The following is a 17,360-nucleotide window of genomic DNA, read 5'->3' on the forward strand; positions in this document are numbered from 1 at the left end:
TAGTATTATTTAATTTTAAGAATAGTAATTAAGATTTTTTTTCATCTAATTTAAAAAAATAGTAATAATAATTTTATTTAAAAATACACATAATAATGAGAATATATTTTTAGATTTAAAAAAAAAAAGTTTAAATATTTAAAGTATAATGAAAAATTATGCTTATTTTCTTAATTTCTCCGGATTTAATTTATGTCGAAAAAATAGAAAAATAATTGTTTATTTATTTATGGAAGGGTATTTTAATAAGGAAAGCCTGAAAATTGCTTCCATCAGATTCCCCATTTTCCACTGCTAAATAGCGCATTGGGTTTCGTCTTCTTTCCTAACTCTGTGGAGGGAAGAAGACTGAGAGTGAGAAGCTGCCCATGGAAATGGCTCCCCGTTTGCTCTTCGTCTCCTCTGTTCTTCTGGTTCTTTCCTGCGCTGTTGCCGGATCCGTCTTCGATGATTCCAATCCCATTCGAATGGTTTCTGACCGTCTCCGGGAGTTGGAGTCGGAGGTCGTTCGAGTCGTTGGTCACACTCGTCACGCTCTCCGATTCGCTCGATTCGCTCACAGGTTCATTCGATCGTGTCTCTATGATCCATTCCTTGTAGTTTGGCTTGTTTTTGTACTCAGGTGAGATTGTTGTGGATTGTTTCAGGTATGGGAAGAGGTATGAGACGGCGGAGGAGTTGAAGCTTCGTTTCGGAATTTTCTTGGAGAGTTTGGAACTGATCAAATCGACTAATAGACAAGGCCTTTCTTACAAACTTGGTCTCAATCGTAAGTCGTAGGATTGATGTCTGATTTTGAATAGTTCGCTTGAAATGTAGGTTTATGTGAATTTATTGATTTGTTCGTTGTGGAAATAAGATAATTATTTTGACTTGTGATTCGGATGGCTATCTGTTCGAGTGATTCTACTGATAATTATCTCGCTTAATGTAATTAGTTTAGAAAGAGGAAAAAGATGATGCTGAATCGATGATGGTGCTTGTATTTTTTATTGCTGTAGACTTTGCGGATTGGACGTGGGAAGAGTTCAAGAAACACAGGCTAGGAGCTGCTCAAAACTGCTCTGCTACCGCGAAAGGCAACCACAAACTGACTAATGTCGTTCTTCCTGAATCGGTATATCCTTACCTCCACTCTCGACAACTTGAATCCTGAATTACTGATATTTTGTTTGAACAAGCTGGAGAGTGAACATTACAAGAATTCTGACCCAAATGATTTTGGTTTAGTCTAACTGACTTCTATAGTTCTGTTTTATCTCGTCATAACTGACCTATGTTTTCTGCAAAAGTTTACGTTCCAGTTTATTATGCATACAATTTTCCCATTCTTTGCCATGGAAGCAAAATTTGAATTTGTTATTTTTTGTATCTATTTCTCTTTGAATCCAAGACAAACTTCCTTCTTGATGTTCTACCCCTTTCCATCCCACATTTTATCGGCAATTTGGGATGAACAGCCAATCTTTTTGTCCAAGCATGAGCTACTATGGAACACTCTAATTTCACTGCATACAAGTGATCAAATGAAACTATGATATTCATTTAAGGAAGTTACGGTTTGCCACCAACCGAATATTGAGAATCGGGTCTATCTTAGTTTAGAAGTACACGCATTCAAACAATTTTTTTACGCTGAGTCATTGTTTACATCCTGTCTACGTCCGTTATGCAGAAAGATTGGAGAGATGATGGCATTGTCAGCCCTGTTAAAGATCAGGGCCACTGTGGTTCTTGCTGGACATTCAGGTTAGCTCTATCTTTTCCACTTGGTCGAGGATAGAAATATAGGGATAAGGTGCTCAGGGCCACCCAATATTTATTTATAAAATTTCTTTTGTTTTGCCGTTGCAGTACAACTGGAGCTCTTGAAGCGGCCTATAGACAAGCACATGGAGAGGGAATCTCCCTGTCCGAGCAGCAGCTGGTGGACTGTGCAGGAGCTTTTAACAACTTTGGCTGTAATGGTGGACTGCCTTCCCAAGCTTTTGAATACATCAAGTACAATGGTGGCCTTGCCACTGAAGCAGCATATCCTTACACTGCAAAGAACGGCGAATGCAAATACATGTCTGAGAATGTTGGAGTCAAAGTCGTCGATTCTGTGAACATCACTCTTGTAAGTGCAAGGACCAATTTCCATTATTTATCATTTTGGGAGATCTCATACTGGTTTAGTTGGTTCAGTTGGAGAGGAGAATGAAGCACTCCTTATAAAGGTGTGGAAACCTCTCCCTAGCAGACAACCTTAAGGGGTCGTCAAGGGAAAACCCAAAAAAGACAATATTTGCTAGCGGTAGGCTTGGGTTATTATAGATGGTATCAGAGTTAGACATAGTGCGATGTGCCCAAAGAGGGGTGGACACAAGGCGGTGTGCCAGCAAGAACCCTAGACCCCAAAGCGGTAGATTGGGGGGTCCCACATCAATTGGAGAAGGGAACGAGTGCCAGCGAGGACGCTGAGCCCTATAGGGGGTGGATTGTGAGATTCCATATCGGTTGGGGAGGAGAACGAAACACCATTTGGTGTGTAAACCTCTCCCTAACAGACGTGTTTTCAAAACCTTAAGAAAAAATCTAAGAGTTCAAAATTTGCTAGTAGTAGGCTTGAATGGTTAACGGGTTGGCACAAGCTTAGTTAACTTCTCACTCTAATAAAGTATTAAAAAAAACCGTGTTACCATCTTTTCTAATTGTTAGTGGCTATATATGCAGGGCGCTGAAGATGAATTGAAGCATGCCGTTGCTTTTGTTCGACCAGTAAGCGTAGCATTTCAAGTGGTGAAAGGCTTTCGCTTATATTCAAAAGGAGTTTACACCAGTAACTCATGCGGCAGTTCTCCTCAGGTTAGCATTAACTATTTTGTTCGCTCTGTAAAAAGTTTGACATGAATGTCATCATCTTCAGTCAGCCAGCAGTGGCATGGTAACGTGATAAGATCACGTCTGACAGTTTCTGGTTTCAACTGGCAGGATGTAAACCACGCCGTGCTAGCAGTTGGTTATGGGGTTGAAGATGGTGTCCCATACTGGCTTATAAAGAACTCATGGGGATCAAAGTGGGGTGACAATGGCTACTTCAAGATGGAGATGGGCAAGAACATGTGTGGTAAGTTTTCTTTAGTTCAAAATTTGTTTTCCTGCTTATTTGCTCTCTAATATAGCTGTTGAATTTAAACTCAAATAATAACCATTGAATATAAATTTAAGGTACATTTGACAATCTCTATTAATTCAATGACGGTAATCTTATCGACTTCATTGCGATAGATCTTTCTCGTTATCTAAACACAATCACATTGTACCAATATTATGTTAAATAATTTCTGGTTATTGTAACAATGAGATGGTAACAGGAAACGAAACAAATAGTGGTCAAGTGTTCTTCATGGGTTCCTGTAGTATTGATAAAAATATTTGGGCTTTTTCAGGTGTTGCAACTTGTGCTTCATACCCCATTGTCGCTTAGAGTTCGAGAACGGCAAAGCTTCATACCGCGATATTAAGGTATGGGTATGGCGGATCAGTCTGCAAATTGAAGTTCCCAAGTCATGGAGTTATTATTTAATACAGACTGTTATATTATAATGTATTGGTTATAAGATTGAGAAGCTCTTGTAAATTTGCATATTCAGTGGTTCTTGGATTTGTTGTCTTCATAAGGTACTGGCAGTGGTAGCTCTCTTCAGGGTATTAATTTCTGTACTATGTGGCACTGTCTAGAACTCAGAACCTTTCATTACAAATAAACTTATTTTCTTTCAATTCCTTTTTTTTAGATTTAATTTTAGTTTTAATGTTTATTTGGAATGAAAAGAATATTATATTTGAGATTTTAGAAGGCGTTAGATAAAAGTTATACCGAGAGAACTAATGATAAAATTTTTAGAGAGAAACATTAATTTATTAACGATGGATAAGTATTATATAGATATTCAAATTGTCACCTTAATTGGCTTTGGAGAGTTGTCACTTTCTTCTATCGTACAATTATTTATATATTTCGAATTTCGAATTTTTGTGGTTGACACTATTTTTAAAGAATGATAAATATAAAAAAATGAAGAAAGTAAAACACTAAGCAACTAAAGTGTCACGTTGATTGTATGACGGTTTCAATATTTCCCATACGTAATTCTTTGTGCAGACGAACACTAAGATGGAATAAACCCACTAATATGCCCAATGCACTTGCTGCAATATGATGAGAGACTATTCCGTCCGGAACAAAAGGATGAAACCCTTCGACACCCCACGCAGGATATACAGCTTGTACCCTTCCAGTTAATCCATAAGGATCAGATACCCATATTCCCGAACCATACAATTCGGTTACATGAAAACCCGAGAGAAATAAATGAATTCCAAAATTTTTTGGCAAATTCAAAGAAGGTTTTTTTAGGTTCATCATAAAATATTTTTAGATCCCAATACATCCCATGTCAGATGGTTGAAAATCTTTTCTGAATTCGTTCTTCGTTAGAATATATTTTGTAAAANAAAAAAAAAAAAAAAAAAAAAAAAAAAAAAAACTTTTATGAACACAAATATTAATTATAAAATTAAAAAAAAAAAATAGTTCAACAAATATATTTGAGATTGAGGATAAATGCTTTTAGAAGGTAAGTAATTTTGATTTAAAATTTATTAATAATGTTGTGAAGAATATTAAGTGATCTTGACATTTCAACCCGTGAGTTGGCGGTAAGAATATTAACTCGTCAGTCATCTCGTACTCATTCCGTTACGACCAAAAGATACCTATGCTGAAATTTGTTGCAGAAGAATCAGTCTCTCTCTCTCTCTCTGGAAAAATCACCGATCATCGAAATCGGAGAAGCAAAATTGGCGGTAACGAACAGCTTCCACTGCGCAATTCCGTGTCCAATTCTTCTTCCATCTCCGTTTAAGCATCTACATTCCAAACATGGCAGCGGAGAGGCACGCCTCTTCGCGCGCAACATCATCTCAAGACAACGCGATGTAAAATTTTCCATAAATTTCAAGCGTTTGATTGCATTTATTCTGTTTATTTCAAGCGTCCTATTGTTTGAATTCAGACTCCGCTATTTCTATGTTTTTGGAAATTTCAATTTTAGTTATTCCTCTGTAGTATTCTTCGTGATTTCAGTACGAATCCGACTGTCGGATGTTGAATCGACTTCTCTGAATGTTTTTGGATGATGAAAGTCACACATCGGCTAATTTAGGGAATGATCATAGGTTTATAATCAAGGAATACTATCTCCATTGGAATGAGGCCTTTTGGGGAAGCCCAAAGGAAAGCCACGAGAGCTTATGCTTAAAGTGGACAATATCATACCATTGTGGAGAGTCGTGTTCGTCTAACACTCTGTAGTATTCTTCGTGATTTCAGTACGAATCCGACTGTCGAATGTTGAATCGACTCGCCTGAATGTTTTTTTACTGTCTATCTTCCTTCGGTATTGATAGTTCCTTCATTGGACTGGTACAGGTTTCTTGATATACTGCATGAGGCCCCGTTATTTGGTCATCGGAAGCCTGCAAGAACAATTGGGAGCATAATTTATTGTCTTGTTTTGGCAAGTATAATCTCCATCTAAATGAACCAAAATCCATTTGTAATTCTAGTTAGGAAAAGTTCGATAGTTCTTGAATTGGCTGGCATACTGTATTACTTTGTTTGAAAAGGCTGAAATGATTGCGTTTCTCCCCGATTTAGGTTGGCTATGCTGCTTTGGCTATTGGAGCACCATGGATTTTTCATCCTATAAAGCACTTGGTTGAACCGTTGCTCTGCAGTTGTGATGTTGTTCTGTTGATGCTCACAGGTGTTCTAATAAAGTCCAGAGCTATACTTACTCAGATAAACTAAAACTAACTATTTTCTGACGAAGTGACAATTTTATTTTCTGTTATTTATGTAGCCAGTTTACTTTTCGTCATTGCAAGGCTAAAAGTTTCTATTTAGTTCATTCTTAGGAATTCGAGCTGTTGAACTCGACCATTTTAACACAACATCTTGACATATAATTTTTTTTGTTTTGCTCAATAATTCAACTAAAGAGATATGGTTATGAAACTTTATACTTGTCTAGAAATTAAACCGCGGTTTACTATTTCAGGTATCTTTCAGCAGTATCTAGTATACCAAGTTCATAAAATTCGTTTGCAGGTACTTACATTTATCAATGAAGCATTTTTTTTTCTTTTTTGCTTCCTCTTTCCTTTGCAAATTTGAAGAGGGTGAAGGTTTTAAAGATTGAAGTTGCGATATGAACTAAAAGTACTATTGATTGATATTGGTGATGAAGAGAAAATGTTTTCCTTAGTGATGACTTCGGTTTCTGTTGGTTGAACGTTCGCGATCTTCTAGATTAGTTATCTCTGTTGCAATATGTTTTCTTGAAGGAAGCCTGTCTTTTGGTCAATCTGGTGTTTCATTTCATGTTCTGTGGTTTACAATGCATTTGAATGGATTTTTTTTTTCTTTCTCATTTGCAGGGTTATTATAGCTTTAGCCAGAAGTTAAAGCATATTGTTCGTCTACCTTTCGCAGTTACTGCATATGGTATGTTAGATAGCTGTGCTGACTCGGTCTTTAAAAATCTTCACATTTTTGTGGTGTTGCTAAATGCCACATGGCAATGAAGCGTTTTTACCTGTTTTACATTTTTCGACGATGGTGGATCCCGATTTTAAATAATTGTTCAATATCAGGAACTGCTGCCCTTTTACTCGTCATCGTATGGGAACCTCAAATCAGTGCACTTTCGATTCCCCTAATTCTGAGGTAGTGAGGTTATACATGTGAATGTTGTCTAGTAGTTTTTCCAGTTAACTGTTATTTACTTTCATTCCCTTCATCTTCACCTTCCCATGGCGATATCTTTTATTAAGACCATGTATATCTGATCACCCAAAGATGTTCTATTTATATTTTATTACAACCATGGATGTTCCATTATTATCATATTCTGACTGTAATTGCAAATGTCCTACCTTAATTTTCCATTTTTTGTCATTTTGTTGCTTATTGATCGTATCATTAGAAGCTTCTCCTTTCAAAGCTTACTCCTTAGTTTACATATCCATGTCCCCATCTTTAGCTAGCTGTACACTACTGACAAAATGTTGTGGTGGATGCCCCTTTTATATCTGCAGGATGATTATGTTAATTGAAGCAGTATGTGCTGGATCGTTTATGATTATATATATCAGTAAGTTTTATGTATTCATGGGATCTCTTCAGGAGTTGATTGGTACCAATAGTGTTTTCGTTTATTGACTGGAATTGATTGGTCAATAGTCCATTTTCCAAACACTGAAAATAGTTAAAGTTCTCCTCATAATCACTTTAAAGACCTTTTGAGGCCTGCAAAATCAATTCCAAATGGAGGCATAGATGGCTGCACAGTGTGCGGTAGTGTTTTGCTTCCAAGGTTCTTCCAGTAGAATGTGGTTGTGTTTGGGATGATTTTGCATGCCTCAATAGTGATTATGAGGAAATTTCAATTGTTTTTAGTGTTTGGCAATGCTGGCTATAAATTAGTTTAGAGAAAATCACTCATTCAGTATGTTGTTTAGTAAAATATAGTTATCAGTAACTTTTTAGGTTGATTTCCCAAAGAATTTGATGGCTCTTCTAGTCAACTCTTAAAGGAATTTTTTATCCTTACTTTATCCGACTTTGCCACGTTTATGTTTGAAACATAGCTGATTCTTAAAGCATTTCTGAATCAGATATTGCCAGCCTTTAAATTATATTTCGTTGGACATATTCATCTTTTTGTTTAATGTGATTAATGCAGGTTATGTACAAAAGTACAATTCATTAAATTCTCAGCCTGATGTTTTGAAGTCATTGTATTCCCCACTTCAGCAATCAACTTCTTTGGAAGATCTAAGGTTATATTAAACTGATCACAATACGCTGCTCTTTAGTCTGTATTAGAGTCTAGGTAGTCACTGTGTCTTAGAAAATAATTGTTCAAATACATTTTCGCTATACTTCTTTGATTCTAATTGATTATGAGTTTTTTGGGAAGTTACATTTTTCTCCTATGAAAATAGTGGTAACTTCAGATGACTCGTTGTGTTCTTCACATGAATAAAGATTAAGAATTCTTTGGTGGAACAGGTATCATGATGTCGGACGACTTTCTGATCAGCAAATGGCTCTGTTGCAATATCAGCGAGAGAACCTTCATTTTCTAAATGAGGAGGTATATAGTAACCTTATACACATACTTACCTCAAGATGGTTTGGCACACAGCCGCTTCTCCCTGTTCCTATTGGAAGGAGCTCATTCAATTGGTAAAGTAGATATTTAGTACCCATTAGATGTGTAGCCTGTAACCTTTGTTCCTGAACCTCTCAGATTCTTCGGTTGCAAGAGTGCTTAAGTAAATATGAACGGTCTAGCGATGGAAGCACCCCTCAGGTGATCATTGTTAATCTGATATTTGATGTTTTTTTTTAGATTTTATCTGTATAATACTTGTATAACTAAAGTTTGTACCGGTTTGTAAGATATCATTCATGTGTCTGAGCCTAAGAAGCACAAACACAAGCATGACGACACGACAATTTCTTAAATGAAGTAGGACACAAACATGTTGGAGAAATGTTTCTTTTTAGCATATATTGATATATTTAATATTTCATAATAAATACAAAGAAAGTAAATTCAACATAAGTATCGTTTGATCTTGAAGTGTTTGTTGGATGTGTTTTTAGATAATATTGTCGTTTGATCTTGAAGTCTCCTGGTTTTGTTATCTACTTCATTAGAGTATATGAAAATGAAAATTTTCTCACATGATAGTCAAGGATGAAGGAATATGTGAAGGAATGTAATATGAATGAAAATGGCTGTAGTTACCGGTGGCTCCTTTTTCAGGTTGACCTTGCCCATATGCTAGCTGCTCGTGACCAGGAATTGAGGACACTTTCAGCTGAGGTATGCCTTGCATACAGTACTATGGTTATGCTTTTATTTCATTTTTAATAACATCCAACTTATGTGCATTCAACTAATTTCTTGGGATGTCAGATCCTACTTGTATTATTTAAAGATATTCGGTTTTGCTGTCCTGTTTTTTATCACTCGGCCAACTTATGCTGGTTTGCTGTGAGTGTGCTTCCATGACCTTGAAGTATATTGTCAGCTTAAATGGTTGTTTAACAACTCAAATTCACCACGAGCAGATATTGTCCTTTTTAGGCTTTTCCTTTCGAGCTTCCCTTCAAGGTTTTTAAAATACGTCTACTAGGAAGAGGTTTCTACACCCTTATAAAGAATGTGTTTCGTTTCCCTCTCCAATCGATGTGGGATCTCACAATCTACCCCCTTCGAGATCCAATATCCTCGCTGACACGTCGCCTGGTATCCACCCCCCTTTGGGACTCAACGTCCTTGCTGACTCATGGCCTAGTGTCTGGCTCTAATACCATTTGTAACGGCTCAAGCCTACCACTAGTAGATATTGTCCTCTTTGCCTCTACATCCTTGTAAAGAATGCTTCGTTCCGCTCTCCAACTGATGTGGGATCTCATAGAAATTACTTTGACCACACGAGCAAACATAATTTTCCGTAACAATATGAATTATATGTTGCAGATGAATCAGGTAACATCAGAACTTAGGCTTGCTCGATCTGTGATAGCTGAGAGGGATACCGAGATTCAGAAATTACTCATCACCAACAAGCAGGTACTAATTTGAACATCATCCAACCCGACGTCCTCTCACACATTGCATATGGGCAAAACCTTCTATCTGTGAATTTAACATCTTGCTATCCATGAATAGTATGTAGAAGAAAATGAAAGACTGAGAGCTATTCTAGGAGAATGGAGTACACGAGCTGCTAAGGTACATCACTGCTTATTCTACTACCTTCATTTGATGGAACAAATAACATCTTCAATTCGCTAAAGCAATGACCTTTTATCGTTGCGCCAAAGCTCGAGAGAGCGCTTGAAGGCGAGCGTTTATCAAATAATGAATTGCAAAGGAGGATTTCAACACTAAAAAAGCATCAGAGCAGCAGGGGAGTTGATGCCTAACCGCCTTCCATAGGGTAAATTTATTCTCCATTGAATATTGATTGAGCAGCAGACAGATTAGACCGAGTTTTCTCCTGCATTATGGTCTCCAACATTTGACCAAATGCAGGAAGCAGCTGTAAAGGAACGAAGGTTCGTTTTTTCTTTCTTTCAATCTTTCAAGATCCTCTAGATTTATTTTATTTTATCTTAAAATTTATTGTAAAACTAGATAAATCAGGAATGAACTATTACAATGTTATTGGATAATCGTGTTGCCTTTTCATAAGTGAGGTGATGAAATAGAATATGTGCTGATTTTACAAGTGAGGTGATGTAATATTTGCGTCCTGATTCTATAGTCATACAAGCAATCAATCAATTGGGGCATTATATGATATAAGAAAACACTCATTTTGAAACACGATGGAAGCTATCTGGAATACCAATTTCAACACAAAACATGACATCAAATTAATAATACAAACCTCAACAAAAAAAAAGGAAAAGGAGAAAATCCTCCGGTATTTACTGTTTACAAAATTGAGCTGTGGTTCAGTTACAATGGAGTGGCATGCGTAGTTTCGTTTAAGAAGAGGCAACCAAATACGTCATTGTAAAATTCTCGACCTTTTATAATTCCATCTCCAAAAACATTTTCGACGTCGTACTTGCAAGCTCTGGTGCAATCAGGGCAGTAAGTCACCTAAACAAATGGGGTGATGAACATTGCACGATTGGTAAAAACAGCATAGACATTTGACTCGAAAGCACGAAAAGCCATAAATGGTCATTTGAAAGATGATGAGAAGCATCTCAAATAATGAAAGCAGAAAGCAGATGGTGTTAGTTCAAACCTCCAATAGCTTTGGTTGAAAAGAGGAATCAAGCATCACATCCAGACCATACATGGCTCTAGAGAATGGACTATGCATCTCAGGGTGAACCACTGCAGCTGACTCGAAAACCGACCGGATCATGCTTCTCACTCTTGAATGGATATCCAACCACTTGACTGTAATATTCCCATCAGGACAAAAAGCTTTAGCTTAGTTGAAAGAGAACAATTAATAGAACGTCGAAGGATAGAATGTCAATGTCGATAAATTCAAAGCTTGCTTACCATTGTGCTCTTGCTCAAATTCCTTGACAAAGTCTGCTATATTTTTATGATTTAATTTTCCACGGTAGTTCTGCAAGTAAAGCATTTGTCTATAAAAATGATCTAAAAATAAAATAGCATAATTGATTTCTCTGGGGCACCCAAAACTATAGTAAGCTAGACCGACTGCTCGATAAAGCTACATTTTAATCACAACTGATGGAGATTAGAACATACCATAACCGTAAAGTGAGTCTCGTACTCGAAAAGACTCTGCTTCTCTAAAGAATATGGATTATTTGCCAAACGAACCTGGAAAAAGGAAGGAATTGAGCAAGGATTTCAACATGGTTATGCAAGAAAGATGAACAGAGGCATTATTCAAGAAATTTACAACCACAAGAATTCACATTACCCAAAAAGAATCTGCGAGGAAGATTTCCAAAGGCTTCATACTGCGTACAAGTACAATATAACGCAGATCAAACTTCTTCCCATTAAACAGAGCAGGATGCTCAATATACTTTTGACATATCTTAGGACCAGTTTCCATGAGACGGATAATAGCGGATAGGTTGTCGGTGACTGTAGTATCTATCGTCCGTGCCATATTCCAAGGTTTCAGTATCCATAAATTATTTAAACCATCTCTTTTACGCACAAGATAATCACCAATAAGTTGGGATAAATGTGTCTCGAGATTGTATGTAGGCTGCAACCACTCGGGACATCCATGTGCCTGTAAGAAAAGTGAGATTTCTTTGATTTAGCATCATTTGGGCCGAAAGAAATAAGAATTATTGCCCACACTAGAGAAGAAATAAGTGACCTTTTAAAACCAAGTATATATATATATATATATGTGTGTTAGTTTCCATAGTTTACCTTCTCCACAGTCTCTGCCAAATGATGTTTCATGACAAGACAAGCTTCAAAGGGAAATTGGTTTACATATTGCTGATCTGTTATCCCAGTAGCCTTCTTCGTTTCCTCATCAATCTGCATACTTGTCCATATAATATCTGCCTCTTTCGGATCGCTAGCTGGAATGAAATAAATTGCACAAATTTTTTTAAAACTATCTAAGAGAAAGATCAACATAAGATCAAAGTATTAAATGAAGTACAATTCTTGGAACAAAACTGAATTTAATTTCTGACCTAGTAAAGGGGAAAAAAAATCAAGATAACAACATATGCCTGATGTGATTGATTTTTTTGGAAGTACTTTGGCTCAATCTACATTAGAGCAAAATACTAACGTGAGTATCCCACGTCAGTTGGGGAGGAGAACGAGAGTGTAGAAACCTCCCCCTAGCAAACGTGTTTTAAAAACCTTGAGGAAAAGTCTAAAGCCCAAAGAGGACAATATCTACTAACAGTGGACTTGAGTTGTAACAACTAATGTATTCTGACATAATAAAAATAGTTCTAGTACGTACTAATTATAAATTCAGGGCGGTTTAAATATTCTTCAACTTGAGGATTGTCAGTGTAAACACGTAAAGTGCCTCCTTTGATCTGATGTCGTCCTTCAGTGTTTGATGTGGTTTGAGGTATGGGCGAAGCCAACGCTTTTGACCGCAGATTCCTGATGTATTTCTCATACTCCTGAAATAATTTCTCTACATTAGATTCGAACTTAGCAATGTCCCCTCGCAGCTATGGAAATGAATAAGATAAGGGATTTATCAGTAGGGAAGTACATGAACAAAATAGTTTTGTGGAGTATGAAACCAAGCTGTAAGTCTAGCAGACCGTTGTTTGTCCTCCCCAATGCCAAAGAGATAATCACGAGTGCATTCGTCACCTTTCTGAACATCGAGGATAGGCCATAATATGGTGAAGCTGGAAACAAAAATTAAATGATCATTTTTTCATAAAGGCGCAATAATACATAGAGCATGCTTAGAAAGTGAAGGGAAAGAATAGGGTGTAAAGTAACCTTATGGCTGACGCTAGCTTTCCATCTGGCATGAAGAGGAAAGGAGCCACTCTGAAATTTGGCTCATCACTATGCCGCAAAGCTGAACCTAGCTCATCCATCACGTACCTGCAAAGAGCTCCAGATAAAAAGATTAAAATGTGCACTTGCTGGAAAAGGTGGAAAAGTAACTTGAATTCAGTTGATAAACAACATACCAAACAGAGGTTTCATCAATCTTTTCCTCATCTGCTAGTCTGTATGTCATCAAATATTGCCACATTGCATTTATAACTCGATCAGGGAGAGGCTCTTCAGGAGTCCACTCAGGGAGGCGCGGCAGAAGCATTGAATCAATGACATGCTTTCCAGAATTCAATATTTTTTTTACGTCAATGCTATTCAGAGTATGCAGGTTAGGGAGAGATTCAATAATGTCTACAGCCTTCTCTCCAAGAGGACCAGGAATATCCACCTGCAGAACCAAATATGAACGGTACAGATACTAACAGCTATTTACAAACAAACTCTTAGAGCAGGATACCATAGAAGATAGACTAATTTTGAAAAATACCTCCAGAGAACTTAAGCAAGGAAATCCCTTCAGGATTTCCAACAAGTCACCAACTGAATTCTGTTCCAAGGGATTTCCCCGAAGATTCAAGTACGTGAGAGATGGCAACTCAACAGGAGAAAAGGCCTGAGAAGGATAACTAAGAGGATCATCAAACCATGTGAAACTAACTAGTAGTCATAACTGGTACATTCAAATGCCATAACCATCAGTCCAACTTTCAAGATAAATAGCACACATTCAAATGCCATAACCATCAGTCCAACTTTCAAGATAAATAGCACACATTCAAATGCCAAACCAGTGCTTAAGAGTTTACATTTCCTTCGAGATAATAACACACTAACCAATGTAGCTGCAGAATTCTCACCTTGTTGTTTAAATTGTGAATACATCTATGTGAAAGGTCTAGACTAGTAACGTCCTGCAATGAGTGATCAGCTGGGTAGATGCTTCCAGGATTATCCTTTTCATATATATCTCCACAAAAGCCCAATGCCCACTCAGAAAAGTTATGAGTAAATCGTGAGTTGTAGATTTCCAAATTTGGAGATCCATCAAGAACATTCTGCTGCAGGTTCTCATCACTGTAAAGGAAGCTTTCAGAACACTTTTGAAATGCACGCATTAATTTAAGCATGAAGACACAAGAATATTTTGCACCACTGGACTATCATACATACCAGTTTTCTACAGCAGGATTATTGTTCAACCAAAGTGCTCTAAGATGTTTAAATTTAGCAACTTCCTGAGCGACCACATCTACATTACTAAGCTTGTTTCCAGTCAAGCTAAGTGCCAGTAAATCCTAAATCAGAAGAAACAAAATGCACTTTTAAGACTAGTATATGAAAATATCCATAGCTACGAAATCAGAAAGTAGAAAGTTATATTAAGAGAGATTTCTATTTCCAATATTACTGAAAATTTGTTGAAATATTCAGTATGCTATATCAAAATACATTCTCCTGAAAAGTGATATCATCAAAATTTTGATTACAAATTCTACTTTTTCTATAATATTCACAGGAAAACTATAAGCATTGTAATTATAATCATCGCAATGCAACCAGTTCAACATTGAGTTTATATCAGTTTTCGATTGTAACATTTTACGTCAAATTTTTTTTCAACTGACAGAAATACCGGAAGCTTAGTTGGCAAATCGAGGGACAAGAGTGTATCATCATCAATTTGAAGATCCTCAAGCTCCAACCATCTCACGGAGTCATTTCCTTTTTCTTTCGCGCCATGTATTTCACTCTCCAATAGTTCCCAAACACTCTGTTGATCTACTTCTTCCTCTTTCGCGTCCTCATCCAAATTCATATCAACATCTACACACATCAAGGACGCCATTCTCTCGGCCAATCCCGGCACTTCCAGCAACTGTCCGCACGCAACCATTCCCAAGTTAACAAGAGTAACTCACTTCAGTAACCTTAGAAATGAAGTAACAAATTCAGTATAAGAATATAACCTGATTGTAAGCGTCGGAGAGACGGAAAGTCCAGGCATGGTCGACGAGGAACAAGTGCGATTCCTTGGCCATGAAGTCCGAGGAGAGGACGAGCCGTCTACAGCGTCCATCCTCGAACGGTTCGACTTGAAAATGAGCGCCACCGTCAAAGGTCTCCAAAGTCAGTTTCTGAAACAGTTGACGGTGTAAAGATTTAGGAAGTCCGGAGGCGGCGAGGAGCAAACCATGGACTTCAACGAAATCCTCATAAGCTTCGATTCTATTTCCGGCGGCCATTTCTGGACGTGATATTCGCTGTCCTTCGCCGTTCAGTGGCGGCTTCGTGCAACTCAAAAGCGCAGAACTGAGCTCGGGCAACACACCCGAGGAAGACAGTCAATCGCTGTGGGCTTTAAGAATCCAGTAGTATGATGTGAGCCCAAGCCCATAGTTTTCGGCCTTTACGGCCCATTATATAGAGCCCAAGCCCATAGTTTTCGGCTTTTACGGCCCATTATATCCTAGCCATACCCGAACTGCTGTAAAATGTAATTTACCGCGGTTAAAAAACACTTCCTCCCCTAATATCTCTCCATTTTTAAAATTATAAATTTAATTATTAAACCTTCCAAAAAAAAATTAATTAAATTAAATTGAGAGTTTTATTTAACCAATTAAAATTTAGATTTTAATGTTGACTTTGACTGATACAAATGGTATTAGAGCTTTATACCGAGGGGTGTGTCAGTTATCACAATCGCACTCTTGATGACAGCGGACTTGTGATTGTGCGGCACTCACTTTTCAACGACAAGTGAGCTAAACAAATTCGTTCTTACGCGCCTACGGCCAAGTGACGTATGCTCGAGCCTCTAAGCTCGGTTAAAGAAGAAGATTTTAGAAAACGAGGGAAGAGAGAGATTTTGAAAGATACATTATATAAGCAAGCAAGAGAGTAACAACAACGGCTCACATTATATAACCTTGGGTAGGGAGAAGTTTGACAATTAGTCATATCCCCTATCCATTCTAACCCATTTATATTTGGCACGGCTAGACATGATTTTTCCGAAAATAGTATTTCCTAAAAATACAAAACTAAAACACGATAACATGGAAAGACATAAAGGATTTGGCTTGTCATAGACAACACCCAGATTGTGAAATAACCGTTCCTGAAACCTCAAGGAAGCCCAAACAGACCTCTTATTGGGAGATAACCATTTTTAAAACCTTTCTAGCATAATCATTTTAAAAACGGGTTAGCTCTCTTAGTATAGCCTTCAACTTATTATGACATTTTATAGTAATGTTTATATTTTATTTGGGTAACTTTGAGAAACCCAAAAACCCTTCGATTATACTCTAATTCCATATCGTTGTACTTTCAAAATATACGAGAAAAAGTTACACTGAAATAGGGTTTTCATTACTCGTGTTACGGGTTAGTATTCTTGACTTTCAAGAAGGAACAAAAGGCTGGTTCGAAATTAGTTTTCGTGTTACAGGTCGTATTCTTGACTCTAGCCATAAGCTATAGTAATTCCAGCTTGCAACAACTACAAGTTGCCTTGACGACTGACCCTCTATCTCGAGACGTACTCCTTAAAAAGAACTGGGTTACCAAAAGTCCCGATATGTATAAGGGAAATTTCTTGGGTCATCCTTTAAGTTCTAAAAGGGCATGCTCGATTCGATTCCTACTCGTGTCGTGCAGTTTATTGGGTCATCTTTTAGATTCGTGCTCGTTATTTTCAATGAATTCATGACGCCCAGATTTAGATAACATAAATGTAATCTTCGATATTTAAATTTGAATTTGAATTTTATTTGTTTATGTTTCTATAAATTTAAACGTGAAGTTGAAATTGGAATAGAAATAAATGGCTTATCCTTTACCCTCAACTCCAATTTTTTCACCTTCTTCTTCCACGTTCATCTCTCAAGAGGAATTCAATTTATTCCACAAAATCGACAGACAACTCTACGCCATACTCACCATCAACATTGGCAGAGACCCCATTGAAGCTCTGCAAATAATGGCGTTTTGGCTATGGCTCGAACGAGCCGGTTTTCGCAACACCGTTTACCGAATGCTCCAATTGCCACTCAATTTTATCAACGACCTCGCCAATGAAGCCGTCACCGCTCTCGCCTGCATTGCCTCCGACCACACACCGCCGTCCTCCGATGACCGCAGCAATAATATTCCTCTCACACAAATTTTCATGACCAAGGAAATTTCTCTTCGGATTCTCTATGCCAACCG

At 37.4% G+C, this 17,360-nt stretch overlaps 3 protein-coding genes across 3 annotated transcripts; 2 read left to right on the forward strand and 1 right to left on the reverse strand.

Moving 5' to 3' along the window:
- The first annotated feature begins 258 nt into the window (after positions 1–258).
- Positions 259–3,765, forward strand: LOC111793834 (thiol protease aleurain-like). Its single transcript, XM_023675892.1, has 8 exons — positions 259–562; positions 648–769; positions 1,002–1,117; positions 1,676–1,749; positions 1,855–2,119; positions 2,716–2,847; positions 2,974–3,109; positions 3,432–3,765. The coding sequence occupies exons 1-8, from the start codon at positions 369–371 to the stop codon at positions 3,467–3,469; spliced, it is 1,077 nt and encodes a 358-aa protein (XP_023531660.1). The 5' UTR covers positions 259–368; the 3' UTR covers positions 3,470–3,765.
- A 966-nt stretch (positions 3,766–4,731) lies between these two features.
- Positions 4,732–10,356, forward strand: LOC111793195. Its single transcript, XM_023674972.1, has 14 exons — positions 4,732–4,983; positions 5,477–5,564; positions 5,705–5,813; positions 6,108–6,157; positions 6,487–6,553; positions 6,703–6,775; positions 7,147–7,202; positions 7,794–7,890; positions 8,123–8,207; positions 8,364–8,426; positions 8,886–8,945; positions 9,606–9,698; positions 9,798–9,860; positions 9,953–10,356. The coding sequence occupies exons 1-14, from the start codon at positions 4,928–4,930 to the stop codon at positions 10,052–10,054; spliced, it is 1,062 nt and encodes a 353-aa protein (XP_023530740.1). The 5' UTR covers positions 4,732–4,927; the 3' UTR covers positions 10,055–10,356.
- A 51-nt stretch (positions 10,357–10,407) lies between these two features.
- On the reverse strand, positions 10,408–15,462 carry LOC111793194 (tubulin--tyrosine ligase-like protein 12). Its single transcript, XM_023674970.1, has 15 exons — positions 15,113–15,462; positions 14,779–15,021; positions 14,316–14,440; positions 14,003–14,219; positions 13,633–13,758; positions 13,277–13,533; positions 13,080–13,187; positions 12,841–12,982; positions 12,577–12,745; positions 12,021–12,178; positions 11,551–11,874; positions 11,373–11,447; positions 11,157–11,226; positions 10,891–11,048; positions 10,408–10,739 (listed from the first exon to the last, which is right to left on the reverse strand). Exons 1-15 carry the CDS (start codon positions 15,386–15,388, stop codon positions 10,593–10,595), a joined length of 2,595 nt encoding a protein of 864 aa, XP_023530738.1. The 5' UTR covers positions 15,389–15,462; the 3' UTR covers positions 10,408–10,592.
- Positions 15,463–17,360: the final 1,898 nt, after the last annotated feature.

Source organism: Cucurbita pepo, chromosome LG04, assembly GCF_002806865.2.
Source record: "Cucurbita pepo subsp. pepo cultivar mu-cu-16 chromosome LG04, ASM280686v2, whole genome shotgun sequence".
Taxonomy (NCBI): domain Eukaryota; kingdom Viridiplantae; phylum Streptophyta; class Magnoliopsida; order Cucurbitales; family Cucurbitaceae; genus Cucurbita; species Cucurbita pepo.